This window comes from Balearica regulorum, chromosome 2 (assembly GCF_011004875.1).
Source record: "Balearica regulorum gibbericeps isolate bBalReg1 chromosome 2, bBalReg1.pri, whole genome shotgun sequence".
NCBI lineage: Eukaryota > Metazoa > Chordata > Aves > Gruiformes > Gruidae > Balearica > Balearica regulorum.
The window spans coordinates 134,088,413-134,100,511 of NC_046185.1; the positions used below are offsets into that span (position 1 = coordinate 134,088,413).

At 40.0% G+C, this 12,099-nt stretch overlaps 1 protein-coding gene across 11 annotated transcripts in view; it reads right to left on the reverse strand.

Annotated features, from left to right (window-relative positions):
• ABCB5 (ATP binding cassette subfamily B member 5) overlaps positions 1–12,099 on the reverse strand; it is a 78,410-nt gene that overhangs the window by 25,303 nt on the left and 41,008 nt on the right. For 5 of the 11 annotated variants that reach the window (XM_075746039.1, XM_075746038.1, XM_075746037.1 and 2 more), the window contains exons 16-25: positions 10,933–11,094; positions 10,246–10,485; positions 8,085–8,231; positions 7,466–7,570; positions 6,629–6,706; positions 5,455–5,538; positions 3,329–3,532; positions 2,417–2,517; positions 933–1,073; positions 284–440 (exon numbers count right to left, since the gene is read on the reverse strand). In XM_075746039.1, coding sequence (XP_075602154.1) covers positions 284–440; positions 933–1,073; positions 2,417–2,517; positions 3,329–3,532; positions 5,455–5,538; positions 6,629–6,706; positions 7,466–7,570; positions 8,085–8,231; positions 10,246–10,485; positions 10,933–11,094 — 1,419 coding nt within the window. Of the gene's footprint in view, positions 1–283; positions 441–570; positions 675–932; positions 1,074–2,416; positions 2,518–3,328; positions 3,533–5,454; positions 5,539–6,628; positions 6,707–7,465; positions 7,571–8,084; positions 8,232–10,245; positions 10,486–10,932; positions 11,095–12,099 lie in introns of those variants that run through there. The other 6 variants (XR_012834119.1, XR_012834118.1, XM_075746042.1 and 3 more) reach the window with 6 other exon arrangements.

Genomic DNA, 12,099 nt, shown 5'->3' on the forward strand with positions numbered 1-12,099 from the left:
GATGTGGGTCAGCAGTTGGTGGGTTTTTTTTTAGCTCATTCAGAGGAAAACTACATTTAAGGCTATATGCTTCTAACTGAATAACAGAAATAATACGGTTCATTAAAAAAAAAAGATCAGTACCACTATTTTACATAATATCTGCCTTTTGTGGCACCCTAAAAAATATGAAGCCGTGAATACGGTTGTAGGAAATAGGACATCGTTAATTTAGTTTGTTTCAACATTTTTCTGGAAAAAAACCAAAAAAACCAAAACACCCCAAACAAACAAAAACCCTTACCAATTTTTCACCTTCTTCACTGTAACTGTCAATTAGAGGTTTTCTGTCCAAAAGTTGAAAGATTCTCCGAGCTGACATTCTAGCTTTGCCATAATCTGGTGCCAGGGAAGCAGACTGACCAACATTCATGGCTGCAAATATGACGGAAGAGAAGACTCTAAAAAACAAAAGACAAAGCATCCTTCATTTCAGGTAGAACAATGCATTGTTTTCCTCACGTGTAAAAGAAACCCTCAGAATAAAGGTTTTTAGCATCTTTAGATTATGATGGTTCTGGAGGTCCTCACGCTCTCCAAAATGTCATCCAGTATTAGGAGGTTCTATTTGTTCCTACAGCCACTTCATAGATGAGCAGTGGTGTCACATCACTTCTCTATGTAATACCCTCCTCCTGGAAGGAACGCCAAAAAGCAAAGACTTCTCCAGAGTCAGTGTGCTTAACATGGTCACACGCTTGCAGCTTCACTGCCCAAATACGCACCTTTCCCCAAAAAGGTCCTTCTGCCCAAACTGCACTCCCAACCAGGATTCCTGAATCTCTATGCCCCATTACCTCTGTAATTTGATGAAATAATTTGCATGCATTGAAATCACTATCCCATGCATTAATTTCTTTTTTTTTTTTTTACATTTTATAAAGTATACTCACATGAACACATTTTCAAAGTTGCTCAGACAATGGGCAATGAGCCACGCCCCAAATCTGAAGACTGCTGCGTTAATAAAGTAGTTTGCACACTGAGCTACTCCATAGGTAAATCCATAGAAAGGGGCTTTTGTCAGAGAATCTCTGATAAAGGAAGAGACTTTCCGTAAATAACTTGTAAAACAGAAACAGGACATGCTGGCTGGGTGATGGCCAGATTTCTGGGTTGAAGTTTTCAAGCAATACACAACGAATCAGCCCAGAACACATACACACTCACAAACAACCCCTGCCAGACCCTAAAAGCTCTCCGCATCATGACATCGGATATGACCTTAGGACAGAAAGCAATGACATCCTTCATCCTCAGTTATGCTATCCTGAATCTCTTCCTTCGCTTTTCTATAGCGGGGCAGGTCACCAGAGCAGTTAAAAAAAATGAAATTTAATAACTACCACATATGACCCATTTTATTAAGAAAACAAGCAGGCTCCAGCCCAGCCTAAGAGCTGCCTGCAGGCTTCCGCCAGGTCTTCCCATCTGAGCAAAGACCTTTCATCCCGCTGCGGAGCAGGGACATATTGCTGGGTATCCCCACAGGGATTTCAACTAAGCCTCTATTTCTCAATCCATCCTTCTGGAGAAGTTTCATTTTGTGTAGCTAATTGAATGCACACTGAATCAGAGTCTGGAGGACTCTCTGCCCTCATGGTTTAGGATGCTGTCTGAGGAAATGGAAATCTTTTTTCTAGTCTGAGCTGGAAATCAGAGACCTTTGACAGTCTAGCCGAGCATCCTGCCCATATCTGGGATATTACCAGTTCACCAAATACTGAATTTTAACACTGTTTTGGCTGAGGACAGCTTATACACAATGCATCATTTTCAATTCCTTCTTTTACTTTAGTTTCCTTGAAGGAAGAAATAAGCAAATTAGATTTTGGGCTATTTTGTTTAAATAAAATGGAGTTAGAAAAATCTGGCATCCCTGATGATTTGAATGCATTTCAGTGGAGACAAGTGAATGGGATGTAGCAGGTCAAACAAGGAAAACATATGAAGTTCATTTCAAGGTTTCAAAGTCATATGAGGGGAATAAAACTGGTTTGTGTTATAAGGGTGTGGTATGGGAATCAACTGTCAGTTCCTGAGTTGACTAGTATCAGTGCAATACACTGAAATGGAGTGAATCTATGTCCTATATTCTACACATACACAGGCAAACACAATATTCGGTAACACGTATGCAAAGAATATAACTTATAAAGTGTTTGCATAATGAAAAGGCAAATCCTGCAAATGTTTGTTCACTTTGTATTTAAGAATGTATATTAACATATACAGAGTGAATAAATTTTAAAACTATGTAAACAGCTATTGCTATCCCATTCTTTTGGGATTTGGATAGTTTGCAAGAAATGTATTTACAGTAAATGTGAAAGACTAAAATGTACAAAGAAAGAATTGTTAAAGAAAAAAATCCCACCTATATGGACCATTCAAACTTGTAACATATCTTTCATAAAATGCTTCTTCCCTGGTCAGTGAGGCTACAGTTCTTATGTTTTCAACTGACTCTGTTGAAATCTAAATTGGGAAATAAAACAAACAAGACATAATCCCTTACAACTGCGATCTACAACATATCTCCTAAACACTCAATCTCTTCTCTAGCATTTGTTATTTTAGGTCAGAAAGTGCTTCCTTAAGAAAGGAGATTGAGGTGTATTACCAGGTGAAGGAAAGCGCAGAGCAACCAGATTGTTTACCCCATGGTCAGAAGACAAGGAGGGGCTGAAGCCAACAATATATTTGAGTTCAGAACCTTGGGCCAGCATGCGGGAAGGGTCAGCAGTCCTGCCCTAACCTGTGAATTAAACCCTGTTTAATAAAATAGGGAGAAACGCCAGTCATCTGGACACAGCTTGGACTTTTGCATGGACTACTTCTGTCTCTCAGAAGAGCGCCATCAGGTGAATGAAGGCAGAACCCCAAAACTCTTGAGCATGTTAACCGTTTGCATTTTATGATGGAATAAAGAAGTATCAGTGCCCCACGATGCTTCTGGCCACAGCGCAGAGCGGCACAGAGCCATGCTGCTGGCCCTAGGCGCGAGGCGCACCAGTGCCGGGGCTGCTGCTGTTACCGCTGTCCCTGCCCAGAAATCCGCCATGGAGGCTTTCAAACACATTTTTATAGCCTAATTTACAGATGTTTTGTGTTATCTGTGTTTTGCTTTTCTTGGGGATATATAAACATTCCCTTCATCCCCCACCCTGCCCTGTCCTCTCCCCTCTTCATTTATCTTGGATAATTGAGTCAGCTGTAACACAGCTACAATGTTGTCCTTAAAAGTGATCTCACACCATAACCCTGTAGTTAAAATTTGAGAACTTACTCTTCCAGCCTCTTCCAAAGCTTTTTGATCTTTTGCGGCATGACCAGACACAGAGCTAACTCTCGCAGCATTTGTAGCAATAACGAAAGGAATGCAGGCCAGGATAAGCAAAGTTAACTGCCAGCCGTATACGAAAGCAATGATGATGGCAGTCAGAAGGGTAAAGACAGTCATAGTCATCAGTCCAAGTCGGCTTCCAGTTGCCTAAGAAAACCCCAGAAACCCCCCCAAGTATTGGTCATTAGATCTTTTTGTTACTTATATCACCACTTGATATTGTTATATTGTCAAGGCCAGCAATTCAGCTGGAAAATGAAATCACGTGTGGTCACAGGCATGGACATCATGAACCTGCTGTTGTAACTGGTTCCTAGACATTCCTTGTACCTGCTAGCATTCAGGCCTTCAAGCAAGGTTAAAGTAGTCTGAACAGTTGGTCATCATAGTTGTTTAATGAAACAGATATCTGGGTCTTCCCACGCTACCTGAGGCTAAGACTGGGGCCACTGTAACGGTAGGGCAGGTTGGCTGTTGGGTGTCGTTACAATGACAGCCATCCATTGACCCATCCCAGTGGTGGAAACTACTCATCTTCAGGTTCTCACACTGCTGCACCTGGAGTTGGGTTGTCATTAAAAAAAAAAAGCCTAGATTTGGCCACCCTGCAGAAATGCTTTATCCCAGCAGGGATAATGTGTGTGAAAGATGAACTCATACTGAAGAACTCCTGTCTCCTCCCAGCCTATGTAACCTTTTCATCAAGAACTTTTAAAATGAGATGATTAGCATCCAGCATCTGTGTGGGCTCTGATCTGCAGAAAAAAAGGTCTGAAAACAGCCCTGTGGAAATAGTTCATCTTCCAAAATTTGGCTTGATGGAAAAAACAAAAATCCTTGGGCGGGAAGCAAAATTCTTCTCTCTTTTGCCAAAGACTTTCCTGCCCTGAAAAGACTTTTCTTGTTCAATAAAATTTAAAATAGTAATAATTAAACCAATGCCAAGGTGAATTGTTGCCATATGTTCTAGGAGCTGCACATAAAGATGGATTTGGAAACTTCAGGCAGCGTAGCATGAGGCACGGTACTTACTGACACTCTATAGCGCTCCAGAGAACACAATAGCTTTGGAGAGCAATTCATGCCTTTAGTTGGCTTTTGTAGTGCACCCCTCCTTTCTACTGCCCTGATAGGGTGATACAATTCAATGTCACCGAAACAAACTGGAACTTTAAAAAAATAAAAATGACTAAGTTTTGTCAAAGACTATTTTCTTACTACTAGCCCATAAGGAAGGAGGACAGGAGAGAGAAACAAAAGTCTAGTGAGACTGAAAAATGTGGGAATTAGTGTTTTTGATGTACAAATTTGAAGGACACAAAGACATCTTAAAACAAACTAGAAAACTTTTCCCCCCCAAATCCTGCAGTGATTTTTTTTTTTTTCCCCAAGGAGAAGGGAAGAAACAGAGACACATTTGGCAGATCATCAGGGACTGCTGATGAGGTGAGCAGGAGGAGGAATTGTGCAGAATTTGCTGTATTCTTCTGCCAGTGTCCAGCAGCCACCTCTCCCATACCAGCGCCTTGAGTCATACCCTTCCCTTGGCCATCGCCCTCCCTGGTATTCTTTATTAATGCCAGGCCATTTCTTACTGTTTGTCCTGCTTGTATGTGAAGCCCATTTGGTAGGGATGGGAAGAACAACATTCTTCATTAAGTTCAGTAAAGGTTTGTATCACCTGCAGATGCAACTTCTTCATGGTACTTAGGTGACACCCATCATAGGGTGTGAAAACCTGGGGTCCACTGATTCTGGTCCCCAGCACATATAGATCTTACTTTGCATGGTGAAGTGGTCCAGAGTTATCATATAATTAGCTTAAAGACTTGTGGGGAGGGAAATGAGAGATACGTGAACATCTGCTGGATTTTTCTTAGTTCTCATAAATTATCAGATGGGGAGCCATTTTCAAGGTGTCAACAATACGCTATGTAAAAGCACCTGCCAGTCTATGGGGTAGATTAACTACCTTGTGTTCTGAAATAACCTCAGTGTACCTTGCCAGTTAAAATTAATACTTGTAAGGAAAAAAAAATAAGAAAAGCACAGAAGAAGAATTGGCATACCCCTTTGACTTGGGAAGCATCTGTGGCAAGCCGAGTTAGCAGAACGCCAACAGCATTTTTCTGATCATCATACCATCCAACCTCCTGCAAGAAAAGACACTGTGACTAATTTTTGTTTCAAAAAATGACACGTTCTTATCACATTTCAGATTTAGCAGGATTACTAATAAAGTGAACAAACATTTCCAGCTCAGGTGGCGTGCAGCTCAAGTACGTCACGATGGCTAACTACAATATTCTTTCTCTACAGTCAGCATCTTACAAGTAAACTAAAAGAAAAAGCTTAAAAAGTATTATTATGTTGAGAACATCTAATTGTTCACAATCAAAGTGTTATTAACTGTAACATTCTTCTGAATGTGAATATTTCTATTTAGAAACTTATTATAAACCCCTTTTACTCAGTCCTTCCTTGGGCCTGAAGAGTTAACTATTCTCTTCTTACAAGTTACGTATGCCATCAGCTATAGAAGAGCAATTGTACACCTATATTTGTCCATACAGAAAGGAAATGAGGCCCTTTTACTTCCAAAGGCAGTGACAGGGTTTTTTTACTAATTTTCCCTCTCTCAGTTCATTTCAGATGTTTCTATGAACTCACAGGTTCTTGTGCCCAATGGGTGTGTGGGGTGCCACGTTATGCATTCTTAAAACTCCTGTGCAAGTAAAATGAAATTGCACAAATTAACATGAAAGGTTTAGTATAAGTAACTTTATTCTTCCTGTGTAATTCTTGATGCAATAGGGCAATTTGAATTTTTTGCAGTAAAAAAAGTTATATGATTGTCACCTCGCTATACATTGCGGTATGTAGATTTAAATCTAAACAGATTAGACTTAACTCTATATATTACATACTTGCATCATGATCACTCAAGCAAGGGGAGATTAAATTTATTTGGTCATCCTTACACACAGACAGATGCAAACTGTGTGCATATCAGAAGTGTGCTATTTGCAATGACACTCCTTCAAAATTAGACTATTTGCAGTAGCAACGCTGAGCTAAACTGCACATGGGACAGGAGACTAAGAAAAAGTTGTACTTTTTCCTAAGCTAGTGGTAGAAGAGACTTTTTTCCTCCAGACCACACAATTGAAACCCAATGTGTACCTTGTAACAGTCTGTAAAAGCTATCTGGCTCTTACGGTACCCTAGCTGCATAATTCGTACCTGCTGAAGTAACGCTCTGAAGGACAAAGAGCGCAGTCTCATTGTTAGTATTTCCCCAGACTTCCCAAACATGAATCCCTGGGGGAGGAAAGAAAATCACATTTTCCCATCTGATGTTTTAACTCTGTTTATAAAGCTGCACAACAAAAGCAACGTCTCCAAAAAGTCTCCCACAACCCCCTGTGCATATGTAAGTCTTGGGAAAAGTGCCATTCACGTTCCTGGAACCTGAAACTCGGTTTTCCCCACAGAGAGCAAGATAACAAAGAAAGCAGGAGCTTCATTTATTCACGTGGCTCAGTAGCATTAGATGATAAATCAACCTATCTAGTCATTGTCCTCCCTACTCTGCTGCCAGAGGCATTCACTCACACCAGTCATACCAATGGATTTTATGATATGGACTCAACGTGCAGTAACGGTTTCTTGCAAGCTATGGAACAGTCATAAGAGGACAGCAAGTTTGTTTGGTGGTATGGAAAGATCATCTGCCATGGAAAGAGTCTATTTTATACTTTGGCAAGAGCCTACAGACTGTCAATGAGAAATGTCAGTCTTAACTTTGACTTTTAAGGCCAGACCCTCAACTTTGATTTCAAACATGCTAAACCCACATTGCCTTCAGTGGCTTATTTAAACCAGTAGCAAATATGGACATATGTTTTTAAGTAAACACATCAACAAAACCCACGTTATCTCAGGAAGAACTCTGGCACTTCTGCGTGTTTTTGTAAGCTTTGATTGGTGTTTTGCTTCTCAAACTACATTGGTATGAGTTATACCTGCAGACTGCTGGGGAGTTAAAAACTTCTAACATTTCAGTGTAGTGACACTTACTTGGATTATGTATGCTGCTAAGGTAATCACTCCAAGTAAAAGAAACATTAAAGAAAGCACCAAAGTGTTTTTACTCCTTTTTTCTGGATCGGTTTCTTGAAAAGCCTGTGCAAGAAAAAACACAAAAATAAGTATGTAGACAATGACTGCCAGTTACATAAACCAGCCTTCATCTCAAGAAACTTGTCCACTTCAATTTCTCTCAGCAAGTATCCTGGATCCTGAAATCAGACTGCAGTCAGCTTGCTGTTGAGGGCCAGAAGACAGTCCAGCTTTCCATTTAAACTACATGTTGCCAATTTGTTCCCCCAGCTTCAACTGTTGTTCCTCCTTTCCTTTGCTAGTCAGATGCAGTTCCACTGGGCTCTGCCTCTATAGGGTCACTTCAACTTTTATTAATTTTTGATTGGATCCATTTAAACAAGTGAATCCCACCCAGAGTCTTACATAGGAGGAACTGGCTAAGCACAAGGGAGGCTCAGGACTGCAATGTTCATTTGCAAAAAAAAACCCCAACCAAACAACACACCCCCCAACCAAACAACAAAACACCCCCAACCCACCAAAAAACCCAGCCAAGCAAAAAACCCCCAAAGAACAAAAACCCAAAACAACTTACCCCAATGATTTTTCCAAATATAACAGCAAATGCAGGATGGACCCCACCTGAGATGGCAGCAGCGATCACTCCCAGCAGTACATATAGCCACTCAGGTTTGTTCAGAGCCAGAATTCTTGAGTAAGGCACAGCAGGGAGATTTTCTTCCTACAGGAAAGGGAAAGCTGCAAGTTCTCCTTGGAAACATGAAATTCCCCAGACAGTGGGTGTTCATTAGGCTTTGAATAAGTAGTGAGCTGTCTTGGTAAACTACTGAAAGCCCCCTCTGTGCACTTGGATTGAGCAAACATGCTGGAGATCTGCAGTTTTGCTGTTTCATATCCTAGAACTTCAACTGCACTGAAAAAGCTTGGAGGCAAAAATTAAACAAAAGGCTAAGTCATAAGGGGAGGAGGGCCAGGACGGTTCATTGAAAGTCAGATAGGACTGGTCACCATGAATAGCAACTAACACTTGAATCTTTATAAAGAACTAAAAGTCTTACTGTTCAGACCACAGAAAAGATCCCTCCAGTTCAGCTAAATGCTAGTGGGCTGGCAGCAATACAATTGGGCAGAGGGGTCATCTTTCTCTTTTGCAAACTATAGCCCATGCATCATTACCAAAAGCATGAGAGCCATATGTAAGAGTCAGTTAGCCTGCATCGCCTTTGAAAGTACAAAAAGTGCCCTATTCTGCTTCACTAGTTTATTCAAGTGTCTATGCCTCCACAGGGGGAGTTCTGGAAAAGGAAGAAGTGAAAACATTGGAAATGAGACAAAATATTAGGCAGGATTACAAATAAGTCCCTCTTGCTTCCTGGTTGTTTTATTACATGTTTCAGATGCTGAATGAGGATGGCTAAGCCTCAACCATAAAAGTGGGCTGAGATTTCTGAAATAAATAATTACAACAGCTGGATGTTTGATTTCTTAATTTTTTGTGAATGTGATGATTACTGAAGTCTTGAACACGAACACCCACTACTTCCTCTGACAAGGTCTTAAGTGGTATTAATACACAGACAAAACATATCTTTGAAGTTGCATATCTTCTTTGTGATAATAGGAATGGATCCAGTTCCTTCATACTATTTGAAATATGTATTAGCTGAAAGCTATATTTTAGTGCAAAAGAATACTGAGAGATAAAAAGTACACTAAGGCTTCCATAAATATTTTAAATAATCAGATGCTGTATTACAGATGAGATCCCAACTTCCATAAACTTATAAGGATCTGTGATTTTACTTCAGAATTTACATTTTATTTCTTCACTTCAAGAATCCTGAAGTCAGATTAAAAAAAAAAAAAAAAAACAAAACCCAAAACCAAAAAGTGCCAAAGAACTCTTTCAATACATCTCATGCAAAAAGATGCTGTAGTTCAAGCAGTACGAAATAGGAAAAAAAAGATCAAATTTCTACTGAGCTGCCTACCTAAAGTTTGATCTAGAGTCTACTAGAACTCTGCTCCTATTTATTGCCCTGAGCAAGTTTTACTCAACTTTGACAAATCAAAGTTCTGTTTCTAAGACCTGAACTTCCTATATGACTTATTCCTATGTGACACTTGTCAGTTAACGTGTTTTATCTGAATAAAACCCTCCAGAACTGGATGTTTTAAAGCATATACTAAGAGAGAGAATATAATGGTTCCTTATTTAGAATACACTTAAAAATATTCGGGTTTTGATATATATATTTTTTTCATTTGACACAAAAGTAACATGCTATTCCAAAGTGCCTTAAAACTTGGTATGCACACCCCAGGGATTACATTATCCATTAGTGTTTGCAACAGTAAGTACTATGAAGTAAAGAATCCTGCAAATGAAACCTCACAACTCATTTTAATTAGATAGAATTAATGGAATTAAAACTTCAGTAACACTGAAAAAACACGCTTAATTTTATGAAGCATGACAAATCAACAGCACAGTTTTTTCCCAGCTCCACACTAAGTCAATAGGGTCAAAATGAAGTTTTTCGCCAGACATACACGATTGCCCCCATATTCCTAGGGCAAATATTCATCCTGGCAAGTACTGACTTGTACTAGTAATAACACCAAAGTAAAGGTTGCATGGCAGCCACTTATCTAAAAAGTAATCAAAATTACATGCTTTGTGTTTATGCTTACAGGTTACCACTAAAATTCTAAACAAAAGTTTTAATACCAACCTCCAACTCTTTTTTTTTCTTTTTTCCAGAGGATTTTTTCTTAGAAGACAACCTCTTGCTTTTATATCTGCTGGATCTTCTTCGAATGCTGCCTCTCCCAGAGAACACTGGTTCTTCAAAATGATCTTGAAGACTCAGCTCCTCCACAAGATAATTTCTGTCAATTTGCTCATATTCCTCAGCCCCTGTGTCTTCACTTTCATCGGATGTTCCATCATCTTGAACATTATTGCTACAACCCTAGTGAGAATTCAGATTATACAGTCACAAGGCATTTTGGGCTGGGAGAAGGAAGGGAAAATTTTTTTTCTCGGTTAAGTACTGCTGTTTTAATCACATGATCACCGTTGCCTGTAAGCCATGTATTTCAGTGTCTGATGGCAGTGGACTATTTGGTCTTGATTTTTTTTTTTTTTTTTCTTGAAGCAGTCTGTGGAATCCACCTGGAATCTAATAATTCTGTGGTTATGCCGTAATTATGTAGCGTGTGCCTACTTCTCACATTTTTGACAGATTGTGTAAACGTAGAACATTTTTACGGGTAAACAAGAATTCCAAGCCTGTGTCTGTGCCCAAACTAGAGCAACTGAGCAGCTGCCAGATGGACAATGTGCAGGACTTAGAGAGAAAATGGCTCCACATTCACAACTTTGACATGAAGAAAGAAAAGAAATAATTTGCCCTTACCTGCTGCATTACAAGAGAATAGTAGACTCCCTTCTGCAACATGAGTTCACTATGTGTTCCTTGTTCAACCACGATGCCTTTCTCAAATCCAGCAATAGTGTCAGCAGTCCTGATCGTAGACAGTCTGTGAGCAATCACAATAGTGGTACGACCAGTCCGAGCCTTACAGAAAAACAACAAAAGCAATTTACATTAAAATGTGCAAGAAAATACCACAGAAATAAACCAAATTTATTTTAGGCATTTATAATATAAAATAAATCCAAACTTTAAAAAGAATTGTTTCTTCTATAAGCAAAGATTTTTTTTCCAGGTTTTCTGTCTCGTTTACCAGTCTAAAGGACACCTTCACTTGCTTAATTTAGGCAGAGAATACCACATTAATCTTATGGCAGGTATTAAAGGCTATAATTAACATTACTTGACTTTTAACAAACTTGAACTGTTTGAGTTAAAGTTGCCCATAAAGTGTTTCCATGTGTATGCACACATGGGAGGGAAACGCAGCGAGCATAGTCAGATCTCTGTCAAAATAAAGCTAGGACAGCTAGTATATAACAAAAGGATATTTTCTTTATGTACTGTCCATACATATTTTTGGAAGTATAACATTAATATGACTTCTGACAAGACCTAGCAGGAAAGCATAAAGGAGTGGAGCACATCTGGGGTCAGAAATGGGTTTTAACCACTCCCCAAAGCACTCTCCCAGTCTTTTGAAATAAGCTACATTTCAAATCATGGGCCTGCTGGGATTTGGCAGGGAGAGCTGCCGAAGCCTCAGTCCGCAGGTTACATGTTCCATCCCTCTCCAGCTCCCACACGCAGACCGGTGGCGTGCACAGTCCTCGTGCAGCAAACGAGCACACGCCAGCTTGCGGCTGCTGGAGAGAGCAGCTTCCCTCCTTGCTGATGCCTGGAGCAGACGGTGGCTTTGGGGCAGGAGGAGAAATCCAAGGGGACCTCACGCAACAAATGCATTCTGCAGTCAAGGAGTCCACTGGAAGTTACTTGCTACAGAAGTTGTACATCATATAGGCCAGGAGAAGATGAGGACAGTTTCAGTAGATGAACACTTCCATGAAGATTTGGATTCTTCCCCTACACACACCATCAAGTTCTCATGGATCTGATGCAAGTCACTCAAAGCCTGTCACAGGAGGTCTG